At 40.0% G+C, this 22,601-nt stretch overlaps 1 protein-coding gene across 1 annotated transcript; it reads right to left on the bottom strand.

The window, feature by feature from the left end:
• Positions 1-117: 117 nt before the first annotated feature.
• On the bottom strand, positions 118-21,659 carry LOC138758518 (uridine-cytidine kinase 2-like). Its single transcript, XM_069927534.1, has 7 exons — positions 21,458-21,659; positions 7,311-7,470; positions 6,927-7,023; positions 5,433-5,575; positions 2,959-3,056; positions 2,743-2,791; positions 118-2,569 (listed from the first exon to the last, which is right to left on the bottom strand). The coding sequence occupies exons 1-7, from the start codon at positions 21,626-21,628 to the stop codon at positions 2,436-2,438; spliced, it is 852 nt and encodes a 283-aa protein (XP_069783635.1). The 5' UTR covers positions 21,629-21,659; the 3' UTR covers positions 118-2,435.
• Positions 21,660-22,601: the final 942 nt, after the last annotated feature.

Here is a 22,601-nt window from a genome sequence, read left to right as displayed (position 1 = left end):
TTTGCTTTGCTTGAAGCGGTGTGTAGCGGGGTTTGTGTGCGCACAATATGGAGAATCAGTAGCACAAATTATGCCTTGAGTAGCACTCAGAGGGAGTCCATCAACAAGTAGACGTCATCAGTGTTCCAGGCCTTAATCTTTATTGGACACTTATAAATTCCTTTTCAGTTATATACATATACTAAAAATAAACATCTGATGGAAATGAACAAAAATTCATACTTCCTGCGAGTAGCTGCCCAAAATCACAAAACATTGGTCTTTTCACCTTGTTGTTCAGTAGTACTTACCACATCCTTAAACATCAATTTAATTCAACAGACTTCAAGTAATAGGCATTAAGTGCAAGACTGCTGATCAGCATCAGGCAGCAGAATAGTGAACAGAGCAAGAATTAGCTGTTGGGGGGGGGTGGGGGAAGAGAAAGAAAACATCCTGTGAAATCTCCACAGCTCAGCTTTGTACATCCCATATCGCCCCACACAGTCAAGACATGGCAATGTTACAGGAAAGGCAAGCTGGAATCCAGGCAACTGGTGGATGCCTGGGGTAGTGATGTTCACTTATTACACTTCACCCATGCCAGTGTTGGATTTAGAACAGTGAAGTCAGACAGTACAATTTAGAAACATCCTTGAACTGCAGGAAAAAACAACGAAGGAATGGACAGGCGGCGAGCGGCGGACAAGCTCGAGTTAGTGCCGGTTTGGTTCAAGCCCAACGCCTCAACTCACAGCACTGCATTTGACTTGAAAGTTAAAACACCCGTCAGGACAGAGAAATCAGTGTGATTTATCTTGAGGTCTGAAATACTACATTCCAACTAAATGTCTTTGGCAGTTTCTCTCCAATAGTTCCAGCTTTATTTTTGTTAATTATCGCCACTTTCCCCAGTAAGCACAAAATAATACAGCAGACACCATGGGTAGATTATACAATGACCACTCCTCAAAATCCTTTTCTTATTTCTCCCTGTCCCACCACTCAAGGCCTTTCTGGGACAAGAGGACAGAATTCCAGTAACAGCTTGTGTGATCCATTAGCAGATTCCTGCCAAATTTGGTTTCATTTTTAAACACCTTCCAAATCTCAACATTTAAACCCAACATTCTCCTCACAGCATCTTTCACAACAAGACCCAGGACAGATTCAGGGACCTGACCATCAGCAATTATTGCCTCACGCACACATTTTTTTCCACCTGCTACGCAAATGCCACTGAGCCTCTGGATGGTGGGACTGTAACAATGGCCAGTGAACAGCAAGTGATAGGTAACATTAAAAGCCTTCACTTACGAGTTCTGGGAGAGGGAAGAATCCCAAGTCCCAGCCTCTGAAAATTCCACACATTAAACCATCAACAGCATTTTATTCAGTTGATGCAGCTGGGATCCCCCAGTACCTTTGTGGATTTATCCAGATAGCGCAAAGGCCGCAGAAAAAGGTTGAATCAGTGAGAGGTAAATCCTGCTAACTGCTTAGAGAATCTCAATTGGCAAGAACCAGGCTCAGCCTAATGCCTCTTGCCAACACTGCCCAGTCTGAATAGAAAAAGCCCTTTGGGCACCTACGAGGGTCAAGGTAAACGTGCAGCAGCAGAATCCAGTACCTCTAGCAATCAGGGGAGATGCAAAACGAGGCTTGGGTGGGGGAACAAATGTCAGATTTTAGCCAGTCATAACTGGACTGATTTTCCAAAATGGAAGCTAGAGCATAAAGATTATTTCACTTTGACTATCCGATACTCACGAGGGAGTAGTGAATACATTTCAGGACACCATATCTAACGTAAATGAGTGGTTGGAAATTATTGCATCTTGCAGTGGGGATTGGAAGTGCTGTTGGGATGCAAGTGGGTGCCCAAAGCTCAACTATAACACTGGATGCATTCTACCTCACGGGGACAGTTTATGTGACACAATTCTTTCACAGCACAGTGCAAGATTGGTTTAATGGTCTCCTCAAGCACTGGTGACTTGCTTCAAGCAAGCTGGTAAGTTGCTAAAGTCAGTTGACTGAGTGCAGGCATCATATTCAGGGTAGTGTAATAGCTCAAATCCCATCATACAGCTAATCAACTGGGCTGTGGCACTTCAAATTATGCAACAATGGCCACAAATTTTTAGTTAGGCGTCCCAGAAAACGAGAATGGGTGTGACTTAACCACAGACCTACTCTCCCCAAACTAAAATGCTATGGAAAACAAAAAGTCAACAGAAGCCCAAGGATCAATATGTCCTCCATCTCAAAGTTTAGACAGTACAGCCCAACCAGATACATTGCAATGTTCATGTTCCTGCAGACTCGCTGCCAACAGCTATTAGAGGCAATGGGACACAGTAAAATGAGACCTTGTCGTGAGGAGCAGAAGGAGCAAAACCATCCACATAGGGAGACTCGGAGTGCGAGGATGCGGATGGCAAGGATGCTCAGGGTCAATGTGGTCGGGTGCTGGATTCCGAGGCGTGACGAGAGTGCAGAATGGTGTGTCCATTCACACAGCCATTGCGCTTGGATAGGCCTCCTGCCAAGATATCCTGAATGTGCTGTACAATCAGATTGATGGCAACTGCATAGAGAGAGAAAATAAAAGGTTCTAGTGTACATCCACCAGCTTCAGAGTGAACCCAAGCCTGTACGTCACTTGGATTTGCACCAAAACAACCCCCCCCCCCCAACCATGCATCACATTTTAATGTACCAACTAACCATCAAGTTGCTCAGGCCAACTTCTGAACTCACCAAGATTTTCCACTCCCCGGGGAATAATGACATCAGCGTATTTCTTAGTCTGCGGATGAGAAAGTAAATTAAATCCCCCCAAAAAAAACAAGGAATTATTATCACCACAAATAGGCATGCAAATCACTCAGGAGGGGGAATACCCTCCATTCCCTCCAGGCCAGATGCTCTTGCAGACCATTCCCTGTACCACAACCCACAGTGTCCCCCGCTTACCGGAAGGCAGAACTCCTCAAAGGCAGGCTTGACGAATGTAGTGTACTGTGTCAAAATCTGCTCCAGGTCACGGCCCCTCTCACTGATATCTCGCAAAACTGAGACATGGAAGATAAAAGACGGATTAAAAGCTCAAACGCTTGCTACACAAACTCTGCACCAGGACAGGTGAGGAAATTGGAAAGAAGGTAAACTACTTCATGGCCCAGACTGTGCTCTTCCTCAATTCTATACTTTCTGCTCCAGATGCAATAGGGATCCAGCCCCTCACTCACCCTGAGACCAGAAACAAAGTAGTTTGGGGGAAACCAGGGTGTGAGGAATTAGGCAAAAAGTCCTAGGGTAAAATATGAAAGTCTGCAGATGCTGTGATTACACTGGACAACAAAGAGTTTCCTTCTTGAACACTTTTGAGTGGATTTGGGGTGCTGATCACAAAAAAATCTTAAAAATTTCCTATTATGTATCTTTTCAGATACAACCCATTTTTGTGCTTTCCTGTCATATTTTAAGTCTACTTCAAGCATACAAAACCATGATGTGCAACATTAAATCGAACATTCATTTTGTATTGGACTTCTTCCCTGCTGATCTTGGTGCAGTCAGTGGCGCACATTGTGAAAGGTTTCACCGAGACATTGCGACCATGGGAAAGTGGTATCAGGGGAACTGGAATCCATCAATGCTGGCTGACTATTGTTATAAACTGACACGAGACGCATCAGATGCTGAGTACAAATGAAAACAAGCGGCAAAACATTTTTAGGTCAGATAAACTAACACAATGTGTCAGCATTGTTATGCAATTAAACATGTTAAATTCAATAAAAGTTCATTTAATGTTTCACCAACTTCCAATGTGATACAGAAAATCTGAAATTATCTTTGTGTTCAGCTTGAAGTTGTCTATAGCCCTTTTCACTCTTGCAAGTGATTCCAGGAATCAAACACCAATCGGCCTTTAAAGTGTCAGGTGTGAAAGCAAAATCAACTCAACACAGGCATCAGATGACATCATCTCACACCGGGGATCAACAGCCTCAACCCCTAGTCCAATCTACAGCATCTGCAAACGCCAGAGTTGCAATCAGACCAGTGTGAAAGGGGTAATTGCATTTTGGGATTGAAATGACCCAAGTTTTTGTGAGTGCAGGAAGAAAAGACTAAAATTAAGGTATAAACTTTGCCAATGGGAAAGTTGCAGTGGGAAAGAGAGAGGGAGGAAATAAATAGCAACAAATTTATAAAGACCATGGGGTAAAAAATAATGGTGGACCTGACTTCCCAGAATGCCGTGTGACAGAGAAACCTCTCTATGAATGCTCCATGTATGCAGCTGGGCATATAGCCCTTTCGCTACCTTATGGAATTCTGGGAGGGCAGGTCCACCATCGCTTTTTTCCCCACTGTATTTATAAATTGTTCGCGATAGCACTACCAACCTTCCCACACTATTTAAATTGTGTGCAATGGCACCACAAACTTTCCCACGCTATTTAAATTAAGCCCTAAAGCGCTACCAACTTTCCCATCCTGTTTAAAAATTGTCCGCTACTACTATTTATTGCTCTAACTTTCCCACGATCCCTTATAAAGGTTTATATAGGTTAGCACAACAGAGCTGAAGGGCTCATACTGTGCTGTACATAAAGCTTAATTAATTATGCATAATTATAACATAATTTTGTTCAAATACAGGATCATAATACATTGATCAGGATTTAGGGCCGGTTCACCACTCAATGTGTCATGATGTCGCCAGAAGGTAGAAGAGTCCTAACCCTGAGGATGGCTCCTTGCAAATGTGAATGTGTTCAGTGTCCCAGTTCGGAGTGGTCAAGTGTGAAAAGCCAAACCCCCTTTCCTTTCCCAGGACACTGAACAGCCAATTTAGTGGGATGCAAGTGTGAAAGGGGCTCTTAATAATTCCCTTTTTTTTTCCACAAAGAAAACTTTTTTGGAAAAGATGTGTTGTCCAATGTAATAGTAAAAATGCTGGAGGAACTCAACAGGTTTCGCAGCATCCATAGGAGATAGAAGCCATGAGGCCTTTCTCAAAGTCCTAGGACCTGACTAGAATCAGGATCATAAAATTCAAAACAAGAGAATTTAAATTGTGAGGACAATACACAAATGTGCTGGAGAAACTCAGCAGATCACCCAGCATCCATAGGATGGAAAAGATAACCGGAGCCCTTCATTCCAGCATCTGCAGATTATTTTGATGAACTCAACTTGTTAACCATCTTTCCTCCACCCATTTGGCTACTCTCCACCCTATCCACACATCAATTCCCAAGGTAACATTACCTGCTCCCATCTCAGAATCTCTTTCAACAGAGGAGACCCATCCCAATGTCCAAAGCTATCTCCTTCTCCACACACCTTTCCCTGACTCCATCACCCAATTTGACCCAGGTGCCCATCCCCATCCCACAAATGCCAACAGTTTGGCCCAAGCCCAGACCTCTCACCTCTGCGAGAAAGACGTGTGTCAGCATCTGTATCAACAAAGAGCTTCATGTGGAACAAATCCCTGATCTCCTGGGAATAGAAAACCAGAATGCCCTCAAAAAGGACCACATCCGCAGGATAAACTGGCATCATCTCTGGCTTCCTGCAACAAGAAGCTTGTCAGTCTATCCATCATCAATGGACCAGTACGTCACCGAGCACCTCCAGTGTATTTGACATTTTATCTGCATCCATCTCAATCCATCCATTTACAAATATCGTGTAATAGTCAATACTGAGTAAAAATTGACCCTTCCCTATTTCTCGCCTATCTGAGCTCACAATCCCCCAATCATCCGTCCACCAGAGCTTCCGACATCCTGTCTGCCGACTCTCACCTAGGCCCCAGCCACCCATCCATCCCTACTCTTGGCTTCCCAGCAGCCCTCCTTTCTGACCTCCTGACTCCCCAACCGCGTCTCTCGCCTAGGTCCCATCCAAGCTCCCAATCCCTTGAACGCAGACTTACTACCCAGTCCTGTCCACTTGCCCACACACCTGAGTAAAGGTAATAGTCAACCCCCTAAAATTTACCCTAAAAATTTGTCCACAAAATCTGTCTGTTACACACATATATACAGTAAATATTTGATGTTTTAAAATCTTGTCTTAGTTTGAAAAGCACTGGGAAGCAGGGTATAAAAGCTGGGGTGTCTAATGAGGAGATCTCCATTTTGCCCATGCCAGCAGTTATTACAATCCCAATCTGGAAATACCACCCCCAACCCAAATTCTCCTGTTTAGACTATTCCACAGTGAGGTCATCACACCCAAGCATAATGCCCATTCATCCCACCTCAACATTCAAGGAATCCTGCAGCTGGGGAGCACAAAGCCTTGTTCCCTCAAACTGGGGGCATTATTCAAGATTCTAACAAAACTCCTCTTCCTCCGAAATGAATCAAGTTCAACGTTAACAAGGTGAGGTGGTACAGTATTCATTGCTTCCACCTCACACCTCAGGGACCTGGGCTGACCACTAGTGTAGTCTACACAAAGTTTATATAGTTTTCTTTCTAGTTTCTTCCCATAAGTCATAGGTTGGTTGGCTACTGTTGTTCCCATAATGTAGGGAAGTAGCAAAAGCATCATAGGAAAATTGATGCATCTGTGAGAAAGGTCAATTGCAGTTTCATGGAAATAAGCAGGAGGCGGTGGGGGTGGTGTGGGGAAATGAAGAGGAAATAGGATTGCTCTGCTGGGAGCGTGCCAGTAAATAAACAAAACAGGCAGAGTAGCGCAGCAGCACGAGTGGGCCGGACACGTTCCAAAGTGAATCTCCTCCCCACCTGAGAATCAGAGAGAAAGCAACACAAAATCTTCCATTACTCCACTTGAAAACACTAGGTCAGCCAGCCCATTTGTCCTCAGAACACACCATCTTACGTTCAGCTCGATCCCATTTCTACAGAATCTGAGGCTTGTGTAACGATTACGGCGACTCTGATACAAACCGTGAATGTGTAACAAAGTCGTAGACCGGAATCAGCACCGTCCGTCCATCAATAATGTCCTTGAGGGTACAGAGAATCAGGTCATTGTCAAACGCATCTATGGATGTCAGAAAGGCATAGTCAATAATGGTCAGAGTCTGGAGACAGCAGCAGGACCTGAAAACCCAGTCACGATGCTAATATAACAGTTTTAGAGAGGGAATCTTTCCTATTGCTTTCTCTACGGCTTTAACTTTAACCCTCACCCCAAGAGCAACATCATTTCCACCAAACTACACAGCTCTCCGCAAAACTCTCACAGGTACTGTCCCTCCCACATCCTCAAACCTCTCCTCCCAAATTTTGTGCCCCTTTTCACCCCTAATCCACGATGCTAGAAAGTACCTGGATGATCGAAGTTGTACTGTCCTTTACTGGCCTTGATTCTCTGCTCAGTAGTTAGCACCTTGTAGAAACTGTCCTGACTCAGGATCACCACCTGCCTCTGGTCTTGATCGATTTTATTCTGTCCCAGCAGCTCAACAATTTTATGACATACTGATGACTGCACAAAAGAAAGAAAACGTTAAAAAAAAAAACAATCCTCAGCAGCTCTAATTCCAGACACCAAGAGTTTCCAATGCAAACTCCTCACAGGATATTGGAGTCAGTTACTTATGCAGTCCAGGAAAACCATCTCAGATTTAGCAAAGGCTGTAGGGAGGAGTCACGTGATGGAGTAGTGGCCAGGAGGGTAAAACCAGCCCTCTCCAGAAAAGAAGAAAAAAAGTTAAGAAAAGACAAAGTTCAATAAATGCAAAATATAAGAAATAAAAGATGAAGTTGCAGAGAAGAGAAAGAAGATGGCACCTAAGAAGGAAAAAGTAAAAACGGGAAAAAAAAAGACACCGGAAAAGAAAGGAGAAGGCCTTACCTGCACGAAGGAGCAGGGAGCCATGGTGGCGAATAAAGCCCGATCTCCAAGGTTGGTGTCGGCCCTGTGGAGTCATAACCTCCTGACCGCTGGACTGCAAAAATGGCTCTCTGAGCCAAACAAAAGAGCGCAATCTAAGGTAAAGGAAAACACTGATGGGAGGGGGGCTCAGCCGAGGAGCGGGCAACCACTGCGCAACTAGCTGAGGGATGCCAGACACCAAGGCTCCCAGCTGGAAGATGAGAAAAGCGGCAGGAGAGGGAGTGAAGTACCAGGTGAGAAAGAAAGTCGAAGGGGTGAATGACAAGAGGAACAGCAGAGGGAGGCTCAACAGATGAACAGCTCAGAAGGAGAGGACCAACAGCAATAGGCCCAGCAAAAAGAGGCCCAAAGTGAGACAAGCAACTCATCAGGAAAACTAGAAGAGACAGATACAAAGAGGAAGACACAAAAACAGCTACAGACACAGAAGAGGAAGAAGACCAAGATCTTCAGAGAGAGAGAGAGAGACAGATAGAAGTAAAACAGATGGACAAAATAGATAAAGCTTTTTTTGAAGAACAAATGAGAGCATTAAAAGAATGGTTGTCATGAGAATTTAGTGCAATTAAAATAAAAATGAAAACAGAAGATAAAATGCAAAGTTTAGAACTAGTCATTTCAGAAATAGGGAAAAGAGTAGAAAATGTGGAAGAACGAGAAACAGCTGTAGAAATGGAAGTAAACGACTTAAGAGGAATATTGGAAGAAAGAGACAAAAAAATTAAAGAGACACAAGAGTTGTTAGCAGAAAATTGATTTGTTGGAAAATTATAGTAGGCAAAACAACATAATAAAAATAGTGGGCCTGAAGGAAGATGAAGGCGGCACAGATATGAAGGAATTTATAAAAGAATGGATCCCGAAGGTTCTGGGAACGACAGAAATGCAGCAAGGATTGGAAATAGAAAGGGCACACACAGCACACGAGAGAAAATATACTGCAGCAGGCAGGGAATAAAATTAGAGAAGATAATAAACCATTGGAATACAAGGGTCAAAAAATATTTTTTTACCCAGACACAAGTTTTGAACTCTTAAAGAAGAGGAAGGAGTTTAATACAGCAAAATCGATCCTATGGAAAAAAAGGTTATAAATTTGTGTTAAGACATCCAGCTGTGCTTAAAATATTTATCCCCAGGGAGCAAAAAAAAACTGTTCTCGGATCGAAAGGAAGCACAAGAACTTGCACAGAGCATTTGCAGGACAGAAGGAGAGATGAAAAGATGTAAATAAGAATGAAGAACAGCGATAATGTATAAATAAAGATGTAAAAACAATGTATATATAAAGAACTAAAGAGGTAAACGAGAAGGGAAGGAAGGAAGTAAGGGGAAGGGAGAACATTATATATGTGTAAAAAAAAAGTGTTTTCTTGGGGGGGAGGGGGTTGAGAATAACCGTCACTACGAAATCAGTTGACACTTGTGAGCGGGATCGCAATCCAAATGGAAAGGGAAATTGTGGTTGCCCAGCAAAGGATAAGGGGCAACTCAGAGAGGGGGGGGAGGTGGCATTAGGGGTTAAAGTAATATTGGATATGGGAGTTGTTGGAATATTTTATGTTTTAAATGTGTTGTCATACATTGAGTTTAAAAAGGGAAAACAGAGATGAAAATGGGGAAAAGGGGGATGATGGTGGTCAGGAAGCAGAAATGAGGTGTAAACAAGATAGGAAATGGCCACGTTGAACTATATGACTATAAACATTAATGGAATACATAACCAAATTAAAAGGAAGTGGCTATTAAATTTACTGAAAAAATAAAAAATAGATATAGCACTTGTGCAGGAAACACATCTAACTAAAGTGGAACATAACAAATTAAAGAGAGTCTGGGTAGGACACATAGCGGCAGCATCATATAATTCAAAAGCTACAGATGTAGATATATTAATTAATTAAAATGTACCAATCAAAATAGAGAAGGAAATAATAGATCCAACAGGGAGGTATGTAATGATAAAGTGTCAGATATACTCAGAATTTTGGAATTTGCTCAATATATATGCACCTAATGAGGAGGATCAAAATTTTATGCAGGATATTTTTTGAAGATTGTAGACACACAAGGAAATATATTGATAGGAGGGGATTTTAACCTTAATTTGGATCCAATGTTGGATAAAACTGGACAAAAGACTAGTAAAAATAATAAAATGGCCAAATTTATGGTTAAATCAATGCAGGAAATGAAACTTATGGATATATGCAGGAGGCAGCACCCAAGAGAGAAGGAATACTCATATTATTCAAGTAGGCATAAAACATAGTCAAGGATTGATATGTTTTTGTTGTCGGCCCAAATTCAAGGGAGAGTTAGGAAAACTGAATAATAGATTACTATTGATCATTCACCCCTGTTATTAGCAATAGAACTGGAGAACATCCCACCAAGAACATATAGATGGAGTTATTGTAACTCCATGCTACTTAAAAGGCAGGAATTTAGAGAGTTTATTGAACAACAAATTAAAACATATTTTGAAATAAATACAGAATCAGTGAAATACAAATTTATATTATGAGATGTAATGAAAGCCTTCATTAGAGGGCAGATAATAGGTTATGTAACTAAGATGAAAAAGAACTACTATTGGGAAATAGAGCAGTTGGAAAGGGAGATAGTAAGTACAGAAAACGAACTGGTAAGAAGGGATGATCTAACAAAAAAGAGAGAATTGGCGGACAAAAAAATAAAATACGAAACATTACAAACGAACAAAGTGGAGAAGAACATAATGAAAATAAAGCAAAAGTATTACGAACTGGGAGAAAAAAAACTCAAAATATTAGCCTGGTAACTTAAAACAGAACAAGCTAAAAGAACTGTATTGGCATCAAGGAAAAAGGACAAACAAATTACATATAATGCAATAGAGATTAATGAGAATTTTAAGGAATTTCATGAACAATTATACCAAACTGAGAACGAGGTGAAAGAAGACAAAATAGAAGAGTTTTTAAGCTAAAACTGAACTGCCGAAATTGCAAGAAGAGGAACAAAACAAACTGATAAAATCATTTGAAATAGAGTAAGTACAGGATATATTAAAAAAGCTGCCAAACAATAAAACGCCTGGAGAAGATGAATTTCCGACACACTCACAATACGGCCGCAACTGGAAAGTCAACCGGCAGGAAGAAATGAAATTAGTGTGCCCTTCATAGACATCAATATCGAGGTCATTGGAAACTGAAAACAACTATGTCGAGAGGTTCTCCAGCGGACGCTATTCTTTTAACAGGTACAATGGACAGATGACTATGCACATAAGCCACAACCAGTCAACACAGACTCCAAGCCTGGCTTGCCAAGCCATCCACCATGCACAGCACACCATGGCACAAGTACAGCGTTTGCAGAATAGTGGTCCACAGCACATTCAAATCCAGGGAAGTTCAGAGTCTGTGCCAATGGATGTGCCGATATGGATCGGACAGTAGTTGAGGCAGATAGGCGACGAATTCATTATTCGTTACCAAGTTTAAATGATACAGGTATGAGCTGCTTAATGTCCGACCGCTTATATGTACATCATTCGTGATTCCATAGAGTTCAGAAAGTCCCGATCGGAAAACATGATGTAACCAGACGCAAATATGAAGAAAAAGCAGATGAGAAAAACAACACTGGTCATATTCCTGAAGAAGGCAACATCTCCCCTTGGCATTACAGAGTGACATGGAGGTTATTTGGCCTAAAACTCCTCCAGTGGAACACCATGAGGAAGTTGAGAACACTGATGTCGATGATCCTGATCCTCTTTGTTAAATTGTGTGTGATCTAGGCTAAGAAAGTGTTTACATAAAAGTTTAAAAAGAGAAAAAAAAAAGATGACTTTCTAATAGTATTTTATAAAACATTTAAAGAGTTATTAATTCCTCCTCTCCTGGAAGTAATTAACAAGACAGAAGAAACACAAAACTTGACAGATTTATGTAAGACAGCAATAATTACAGTAATACCAAAGACGGAAAAGGATCCATTAACATCAGCATCGTATAGACCAATATCTCTACTTAATTCAGATTATAAGATAATAGCGAAATTATTAGCAAACAGATTGGCTGACTGTGTACCAAAAATAGTAAAACAAGATCAAACTGGATTTATTAAGAAAAGACGGGGACGTGGCAAGATGGCGTAAGGATCAGACGTGCCTTCCAGTCCTCTCCTGACTCTATCTTATTGTTTTGTCTAGAAATGCCCGTTAAAATTCTTTAAAAGTTTAGATAATTTCAGTGTTGTTAATTTAACTTATGATGGTACAATTGGTGGAAAAGAGCAAAACAAAACGACAATAGATCATCAAAAAACTACATTTTCCAAAAGTTCAAGTTTTGGAGCCTACCTACAGGAAAGACACCGGGACTCAACGTGAAATGGATCCCAGGAGAGAGGTACAGTGTTCGGATGTAGAGCTCTATGTTACATCGGTAGAGCCCCCTAAAGAGGGCGCCAAACAGCCTTTAGAACAAAGAATTACTCAAAGGCATTTGTCAACTGTAGAGGTGGCGCTGCAAACTGCACCTCTTGAGATAGAAGAACCTATACAACTTGATGTACTGGGAGAACTTAATACATTATGGACTGGGGAAAACCCCGGCCAGCATCCTCCAGTCATTGCTGGAGAGGCTGTGGCTGGGGTTTCCACACGCAGTCATACTACAAGGAAGGCAACCAGAATGAAGGAAGGAACAGAAGATCCTTTGGTTATGCAGAAGAAGCAGGAATCTGTTGAGCCAAAATCTCTTCCAATTGAAAAGATTTTTGTGAATCTTGAATCTAAATTATCTTATACAATGCAGGGATTATCCAAGATTATGACTGAACTTGGTACTAGGTTTAATACTCTGGTGAAAATACATTCTCAATAGATGGCTGAGTTTGGAGCTTTTAAGCTTGAAGTGAGAGATAAATTTAATTCGTGTGAAGAAGATATAGACGAAATACGGGATCAAGTTTTTGATGTGACCAAAATGGTCGAAGACTTACAAACTCAAAATAAAAATTTGGTGAAAAAGATTGATTGTTTGGAAAACCAATCCAGACGGAACAATATAAAGATTATTGGTTTGCCGGAAGGTATGGAGGGACCACACCCAAGAAAATTTTTTTACTGAATGGATTCCGCAGGTGCTGGGTCAAGAACATTTCCTGGAAGGTATAATACTGGAAAGTGCTCATAGAGCTTTGCGTAGAAGACCTATTTCGGGTCAAAGTCCAAGACCTGTTTTGGTTCGTTGCTTGAATTATTACGACGAGTGGCTATTAGAAATGCACAACAGAGAAAATCACCCTTGATGATTCAAAATAATCGAGTTTTCTTCTATGCGGATTTGAGTCAAGAAGTTATGTTCCAATGACGGGAATTCATTCCTGCTAAAGAGTTGTTGTGGAAGAAAGGTTACAAGGCAACCTTTAGATATCCAGCTGTTTTGAAGGTTTTCCAAGATGGTTGCCAACCAAAGTTCTTCGATTCTCCAAAGGAAGCTATAGCATTTGCTCAAGAGCTGCCAATTACTCAGTTTCAACAGAGACATAGTCCGCCGCGATCTCTAAGGAGACAAGAGATGGAAGAAAAGAGCCGTGCTCCAAGAAGGAATGGTTGTAATGGTGACTCGGCAGTTGGAGCTGATTAAAGAAGAGTTGTCCTTTTTTTTTTCTAATGTTTTTTTTTAAAAAAAAGGAATATTAAATAATGATGATGTTAGTTTAAGATGAAGTGAGAGTTGGGGGAGAGAACTGGATAGGCACTATTTCCTGAAAGTCATCTGCTACGTGTGAGTTACCTCACACCCATTTTTTTTTGGGAGTTACCGCATTGCGCGGTTTAGACGGGAGGGGGTATTTTTAACCTCCTACCCTTTTTTTCCTTTTTTTTTGTATTATTAGATTAAAGAGTGAAGGGGTTTTTTTTTGTTTAAATATATAAAAAAAGCATAAGAAAGTATTTGATTGTTTAAAAAACTAAAAAATTGATTTGTTTTTTTGTAAAGTTTATTCAGTAGATAAGGAATATCTGAAATTTAAATGTGAATGGGATGGATAAGTTTTTTAAAAATATTTTTTCTTTAACATTAAGGTGAAAGGAGTGGCAATTCTGGTGTATATTATTTTGCTATTTTAGTTATAGAACGAAGGGAATAATGGTGAAAGTTATAAATTGAATTGTACAATTCTTAATGAGGCTTGAATTTTGTTTGTGGTTTATGCTCCATTTGTTGAAGATATAGATTTCGTTGTAGATGTGTTTTTATTATTTGGATATCTGAATTTTAACGTAATGATTGGGGATATTTAAATGTGGTATTGGAGCTTTTATTGGATAACTATTCAAGAGTAAAAGGGAAAAATGGTGGAAGAGTACTAATATGTGTCTAATATGATGATAGATGTGAAGTTAGTTGATATTTGGTGAAGGTTTATCTCTATAGGGAAAGGTTTTTTTTTCATTTTTTTTCATGCTACAATTTTTTTTAAGAATTGATTATTGTTTAAGAATTTTTGATAGATAATGTTACTAACTTTACTAATTTTTTATATTAAGTTTGAGTTAAATATATGTTTCATCTTAACTCCGTTTGTTAAATATATGCATTTAAGTTTGATTTAAATATGTTTTTTAAGTCTGATATCTTAGTATTAATTACTTTTCTTTTTGTTAGTATTTTTTTTTTTTAATCGGTTATGTTTTTGTTTTTTTTTGTAAGTGGGTTTTTTTTCTCACATATATTATTAACTTTATTAATTCTTCACTCTTTATTTTGGTGGGGAAGGGGGGTTGGACTAATTTGAGTTGGGCTATTAATGTGTAATAATTATTGGGGAGGGTATAGTTTATTTAGATTACTGATACTGTATTGTAATTTTATTATTTTATTCTTAATTTTTTTAAAATGTAATCCTATATGTTATTCATGTTATAAAATCTTAAATAAAGTTTAAAAAAAAGAAAAGACAAACAGCGGATAATGTCTGTAAACTTATTAATCTAATTCATGCAGTTCAAGGAAATAAGAAGCCAATAGTGGCTGTTGCTTTAGACACAGAAAAATACTTTGACAGAATAGAATGGAATTATTTATTTAAAGTACTACAGAGGCTCAATCTACCAGAAAAATATATTAATTGGATTAAAGCATTATATAATGGACCATTGGCAAAGATAACAGTAAATGAATATGTATCAAACCAATTTAAATTAAGTAGGTCAACTAGACAGGGATGTCCATTATCCCCCTCATTGTTCGCTTTAGCAATAGAACCAGTGGCAGAACTGATAAGAACAGAAAATAAAATAAAAGGGATAAAAATAAAGGAGAAGGAGTAATAAAATTAGTTTATTTGCAGATGACATCATAGTATACTTACAGAACCAGAAATATCAATAAAAGAATTACATAAGAAATTGAAGGAATATGGAGAAATATCGGGGTACAAGATCAATACAAATAAAAGTGAAGTGATGCCAATGAGTAACGCGGATTATACAGAATTTAAAAAAGAATCACCATTTAAATGGCAAACACAAGCAATCTGATACCTAGGTATTAGGTTAGATAATAACTTAAGTCACCTGTACAAACTAAATTATTAGCCACTGATAAAGAAATTGCAGGAAGTTTTAGAACATTGTAAAGAATTACCACCAACTTTGATAGGGAGGGTAAACTGCATTAAAATGAATGTCTTCACAAGGATACAATACTTATTTCAATCGTTGCCAATTCCCTTAACAGAGAAATTCTTTAAAAAACTAAAGAGAATAATAAGGAAATTCTTGTGGAAAGGGGGGAAACCAAGGGTAGCGTTAGATAAATTAACAGAGAGGTACAACCAAGGTGGTTTGCAGTTACCAAACTTTAAAAATTATTATAGAGCAGCACAATTAAGGTATTTATCAGATTTTTACCAGACAAGGGAAAATCCAGACTGGACTAAGATAGAACTAGATAAAATAGGGTAGCGAAACATATACTTTATAAGTGGGATGAAAAGCTGGTGCAATATAAAAACTCACCAGTATTGCATCATTTACTTAATATTTGGAAGAAGATCCACTTAGAAAGGAAAAAAAAACAAATTACCAAATACCAAAATTACTATTGACGTAAAATCAACTAATCCCTTTAACAAGACAACCTTTCCTTTAGAGAATGGAAAAGGAATCAAAAGAATAGAAAATGGTTTTTTGGGAAATAATTTATTAACATTTGAACAGTTGAAGTACAAATATGGAATAACTCATGGTACAATGTTTGCATATCATCAAGTGAAAGCTTATTTAATTGGGAAACAGACTGAGATTACCAGAAGGAAGCAGCTTTGAATATGTGATTACGGACACATTGATAATGAAAAGATTTATAACGAACATGTACATTAAGCTGCAAGATAAGGAAAATGATGAAATAAGCTATAAACCTAAAAAGTGGGAAAAGGATTTAAACATAAAGATAAAAAAATTAAGCACGGGAAAAGTTACGTTCTGGAACTATGAAGAATATAATAAACACAAGGTTACGCATGATACAGTATAACTGGTTACACAGGTTATATATCACGCCTCAAAAGTTAAAAGAATGGGATCCAACATTATCAGATAGATGTTTTCGCTATAAGAAGGAAATGGGAACAACAGTACATGCAATTTGGGCATGTGAGAAAGTGAGAGAGTTTTGGGAAGATCTACATCAGTTATTAAATAAAATCACAAAAAATAACATACCAAAAAATCCAGAGATCTTTCTTCTAAGTAACATAGAAGTAAGGAATTAGGCTTCAAATTGGATAAAACGGAAAAAAGATTTATTATGATAGCCTTAGCAGTAGCAAAAAAATGTATAATGTCAACTTGGAAAATGGAAGAGAGTCTGAGAATACAGCAATGGTACATGGAAATGAATAAATGTATTCCATTGGAAAAAATAATATACAATTAAAAAAATAAAGTCACATTATTTGAACAAATTTGGGAACAATACATGGAACATAACAGAGAGGACTTGCCTCGGACCTCCACCCCCTAAAATGTAAGAAGACAAAAGGACTTGATCCAGTGTGTAAAAGTAGATGACACATTTTTCTTGTTTATTTTTCATTGTGTGATGACATTGTTTAATGGTTTTATTGTATATGTTGAATATTTATTGGTTTTGGAGGGGGCTGGGAAGGGAGGATGGAGAAAAAAGGGAGAAAATGCCACTGTGTATATTTAATGAGAAACATTTGTATACATTTTGGTTGATATGGTTCACAGTGTGAAAAATTAAAAAATTATTTAAAAAAATGATTTAGCAAAGGCTTTGAACCCTATCAAAATCCCAAATGTAATACACCATACTGCCAGTTAAGCGGTCATCAACACTCAATACACAGGCATTTACCAAACATGGAACTTGAATTTAAATTTAAACGTACAGCACAGGACAGCCCCTTTTGGCCCGCGAGCCTGTGCCACTCAATTACCCAATTGACCTACAACCTGTGATACGTGGGAAGAAACTGGTGCACCCAGAGGAAACCCACGCAGATCACGGGAAGAATGAACCAACTCCTCACAAACAGCGCAGGATTCACACCCCGTTGCTGGCGCTGCAACAGGTTATGCTAACCGCTACGCTAATCCCTTCATCCAAGTCGTTTTTTTTACATTTTGAGTCGAGGACAATTCCATTCCAGATAATATTGCCCATTCTACTCTTCGTCATTAGTATAGTGATCGTACAGAGTTAACCATCATCTTCAATTACGCTGCTCAGAACTCGGCTTAACATTTGTTTTTGTTGTGACCAAACCAGCAGTTAATTGAGAGTCACGCAATTCAGAGGCCAAAATGTGAAGGATGAGCAGGTTTATTATGTCACTCTGAAGTCAGCATTTACTGCCTTTGGGAAAGCAGGCCAACTTCTTGAACCATTGCAGTCTTTTGTGAAGTTATTCCCACACTACTGCAGGTGGGGAGAAAATCCCTTCAGGAACAGCAGTGCATTTCCATGTGAAGACAGTACATAAAGAGCCAGAGAGGCAAAGGTGGACATTGGATTGCTGGACATGACAGGGTGGAGATAGTAATGGGGAACAAAGAAATGGCAGACCAAATAAGTATTTTGTGCAAGTCTTTACTGTGGAAGACATCAGCAGTGCCACACAAGTTTGTGTGTCAAGGAGAAGATGCTAGGAAAGTTGAAAAGTCCAAAGGTGGATACATAACCCAGACCAAATGAACTATACTGCAGAGTTTTGAAAGAGGTAGCTAAGAAATTGTTTGAAATCGCTAGATTCTGGAATAAAATTTTTTAAAATTTATACCTAAAGCACAATAACAGGCCATTTTGGCCCATGAGTCCTTGCTGCCCAATTTATACCCCCAGTACATTTTGAATGGTGGGAAGAAACCAAAGCCCCAGAGAAAACCCACACTGACACAGGCACACAAACTACCTACAAACAGCACAGGATTCGAACCCCGGTCTGGTCCCAATCGCTGGCAGTCTAAAGACATTGCGTTGACCGCTACGCCAACCTTGGTGCTCCAATGGTTCTGGAGGATTGGACAATTGCAAATGTCACTCAACTCTTTAAGAAAGGAGGAAGCTAAAAGACAGGAAATAGTAGGCTATTAACCAGACTTCACTGGCTGGTTTCCTGAAGACGAAATCTTGCCTAACAAACCTGTTGGAATTTGTGGAAATAACAACGACAGACTTCATATTAAATGCCAATGATGGTTTAGATAGGTTTGTGCCCTAGTTTGCGGATGATACCAAGATTGGAGGAGAGGCAGGGAATGTTGATAAAGCCTTCAGAATTACTTGGACAGGTTAGGAGATTTGGCAAGGAAATGGCTTGTGGAGGAATAAAGGCATACACTATCTTCTAAATGGGCAACGAACTCAGAAATCAGAGGTACAGAGGGACTTGTGCAAGACTCCCTAAAGGTCAATCTGTATGTAGTCAGCACTAAGGAAGGCAACTAAAATGAATGAATCTGAGCATTCATTTTGAGAGGGATAGAATATAAAATCAGTTGTATACTAGTAAAGACATACAGAAGGGTTAAAAAAAAAGTAAATAAGAAAATATGCTTAACAATATCAAGTTGTTTATTAATAGATTAAGTTATTATAAATATCATCTATGTGACCATGTCAGAATGGAATGTTTTAATAAAATAATAAATATTTAAAAAGTAAAGAGAATAAAAAACTAATGAACTAATCTATTCCCTCCCTCTAGTCAAGGTATACAACTGAATCATTTTTAATCGTCATTCATGATGTATGCTAATATGTTAAAATCAATAAAAAGATTTTAAAAAGAAAAGAATGCGATGTTGAGGCTTTAAGGCATTGTTCAATCCACACTGAGAATATTGTGAGCAGTTTTGGGCTCCATATCTAAGGAAGGGTGTGTTGGCATCAGAGGGGTTCAGAGGAGGTTTACAAGAGTGATGAGGAGCATTTAAAGGCTCTGGGATTGTACTCGCTGGAGTTTAAAACCTATCAAATAAAGTGGACATGGAGAGGATGTTTTCTACGGTGAGGGCACAGCCTCAAAATCCAAGAACGTCTTTGTAGAACAGTGATGAGGAGGAATTTCTTTACCCAGAGGGTGGTGAATATGTGGAATTTGTTGCAGTGTATGGCTGTAGAGGCCAGGTCATTGGGAATATTTAAGGCAGAGGTAGATAGGTTCATGATTAGAAAAGACCTTACAGGGTGAAGGGAAGGGAGACAATGAACCACTCCTATGCCTGAAAAGGTCAAACCAGAAGGCCAATTACAGGGTTAATGGTCGGTTATTTAACACCATGGAAGAACAGAGGGACCACACACCTCTCAAGGCTGCCTTGCAGGTTAATAGGATAGTTAAGAAGTCTTATGGGATGGTGGGCTTCATTAATAAGGGGATTATTCAAGATATCATGTTACAACTCTACAAATGTCTGGTAAGACCACACTTAAGTGTGTTCAGTTCTGGTCACTCATTAAAGGAAACATGTGGAAGCTACAGAGAGGGTGCAGAGATTTACCAGGATGTTGCCTGGCTTGGAAAATAAGACATGAGGCAAGGAATAGAGCTGGGAGCTTTGGAGCAAAGAAGGATGAGTGGAGACGTAATTGAAGTCTACAAGATTCTGAGAGGCATAGATAAGGGGGACAGCTATCGCCTTTTGCCCAGGGCAGGAATAGCAAACACCAGAGGACATCTATACAAAGTGAAGGGAGAAAAGTTTAAGGGAGACATCAGGGCTAATTTAAAAAAAGACCACAGTGTTTTGTCTGGAATGTGGGTGGTGGTGGAGACTGAAACATTAGAGGCATTAAGGACACTCTTAAGACAGCAACATGGATGAAAGAAAAATAGAAGGTTAAGAGGTAAGATGGGTTTAGTATTTTTTTGGTAGGAATATCTAGGACCATAGACCACAAGATCATAAGATATAGGAGCTGAAATAGCCCATTCAGTCTATTAAGTTTTAATCATGAGCGAATCCATTTTCCCCACATACCCCCATTGCCCATAACCTTTGATGTTCTGGCAAATCAGGAACCTATCAATTTCTGCCAACATCCTGGCTTCCACAACTGCCTGCTGCAACAAATTCCACAGATTTACCACCCTCTGGCTAAAGAAATTCCTCTGCATCTCTGTTCTAAGTAGATGTCCTTCAATCCTGAAGTTGCTCCTCTTGTCCTAGAATCTCCCACCTTTCTACATCTACTCTGTCCATGCCTTTCAACATGTTCCAATAAGATCTCCCTTTCCCCACTTCTCCTAAATTCCAACAAGTCCAGTCCAAGCTGTCAAATGCTTATATAACTCTCTTTCATTCCCAATATCATCCTACTGAACCCTCTCCATCTTTTCTTAAATTAGCCAAAAACTGCTCGCAACATTCCAAGTTATACCTTCTTGAAGGGCTCAAGCCGAAATTGTCAGTTCTGTTTGACACAGTTTGACCTGCTAAGTTTCTCCAGCTTTGCATTTTTAACTTCAACCACGGTGTCTGCAGATTTTCACGTTTTACTCTGTGAGGTCACCCAGTGCCTCATAAATCCCCAGCATTGTATTCATGCTCTTATGTTCCTCTTGAAATGAATGCCAGCATTGTATTTTGGCACATTAAGGGTCAAAGGGCCTGCACCACCCTGTTCTAATTTGGAAGGAAACATTGCATTTGGTCCTGATAATATAAATCTTGGTAAGTTGCTGGACTGGATCTCACAGACACTGTGAAGTGCAATTAGGGTGTAATGGAGGATAAATGGTTTAATTGGATGAATGCAGAATCAATCATTCAGGGAACGCCAGATCTAAGCTGAATGACGTCAGACGACTGTCTACGTCCCCTCCAAAAAAAATGCCGTCCAAAACCTCACGACACTTGCGCAGAGCACCCAGAGGACAATGCGCATGCGTCACCCTCCCCCTCCGACAGGACATCGCGCCTGCGTGCTAAATGACACGCGGTGCGCTATCAAACCTCCCTGCCGAAAGCTTCGCCGCTTCTTAATTCTCCCTCCCCCCCCCCCTTCAAAGCGCTTCCATCGATCCCGTGACCTACTTTGCCACTGGCGGTGCCGCCGCTCACGGCGATCAAGAAAGGCCTGTGATGCAGCAGCAGCAGCTTCTTCTCCACAGCTACACCTCCCGTCATCGTCGCCGACATAACTGGCGGCTTCATGGCACATGCGCACCTTTTCACCGACACGTCCGCCGAAACCGATGCCAGCATAGGGGCACCCGATTGGTCAGTTGACCCCGACACGTCACATTCTCTGGGATTCTATTGGTCAATTAAATGCCAATCAGGATTGAAGCCCTACCCTCAGTAGCCCCAATGTAGGTTGGTCAAAAAAAAATTCCTTGTCTTGCCTTAAAGTAAAAACATTGGAGAAAGTCAGAGGGTCTAAGTGCTCTTTATGTAGCAAAGGTAGAAATATATAACCAAAATTTCAGGCTTGAGCTCTTCATCAAGGTGTAAGCAAAATGTAGACAGGTGTCTATATAAAGTGCACAGTTTCTCCAGCATTGTGTTTTAACTTCTGGGAAATTTATTGTGTAATTTGAAAAGTGCCATATTGCACGAAATTCGCTTTAGTCTGCCACTAAAATAGACTCGCCATTGACAGAAATTGCCTGAAGCGCTTCTTACAGTCAGAATGAGAAGCCAAAGGGACTTCCCCCTCAAGAGTCGCCATGTGTCTGTGGATTTGCCTCCAGCCCTGCTGCCATGTGTCTGGATTCGCCTCCAGCCCTGCTGCAGTCCAAATCCAGCCTCAAGCACGAACTGGAATTCCATCAGCACCCTCTCACATTCCCAGTTCCGATCCCCTGGTGCCCCTTCAGCCAGTCTTGAGACAGTCTCCGGCTGCGCGCCTCCCGGTGTGAATCCCTCGACTACAGATCGCAGCCTGTGTGGGCTCCTCACCCCGAATCTGTGGAAAAACTAGAACCAGGGGCCACAGTTTAAGGATAAGGGGGAAATTTTTTTAGGACTGGGATGAAAAATTTCTTCTCTCAGAGGGTGGTGGATCTGTGGAATTCTTTGCCACAGGAAGTAGTTGAGGCCAGTTCCTTGTCAATATTTAATAGTAGGTTAGATTTGGCCCTTGTGGTTAAGGCAGGGGTGTCAAACTCAAATTCACGGAGGGCCAAAATTTAAAACTTGCACTGTCGAGGGCCGAACTAAATATTTATTGAAAATT

Source organism: Narcine bancroftii, chromosome 3, assembly GCF_036971445.1.
Source record: "Narcine bancroftii isolate sNarBan1 chromosome 3, sNarBan1.hap1, whole genome shotgun sequence".
Lineage (NCBI taxonomy): Eukaryota > Metazoa > Chordata > Chondrichthyes > Torpediniformes > Narcinidae > Narcine > Narcine bancroftii.
Note: the sequence above shows the minus strand (reverse complement) of the source record. Positions and strands in the feature narration are given on the sequence as shown.

Excerpts from the sequence above, each read along its gene's own strand:
- LOC138758518 (XM_069927534.1), bottom strand. The coding sequence starts at position 21,628 with ATGCTGGCATCGGTTTCGGCGGACGTGTCGGTGAAAAGGTGCGCATGT. Across the intron at positions 2,792-2,958 it reads TTGAGGAGTTCTGCCTTCCG|ACTAAGAAATACGCTGATGT; the intron begins GTAAGCGGGGGA and ends TCTCATCCGCAG. Across the intron at positions 2,570-2,742 it reads CCGGGGAGTGGAAAATCTTG|TTGCCATCAATCTGATTGTA; the intron begins GTGAGTTCAGAA and ends CTCTCTATGCAG.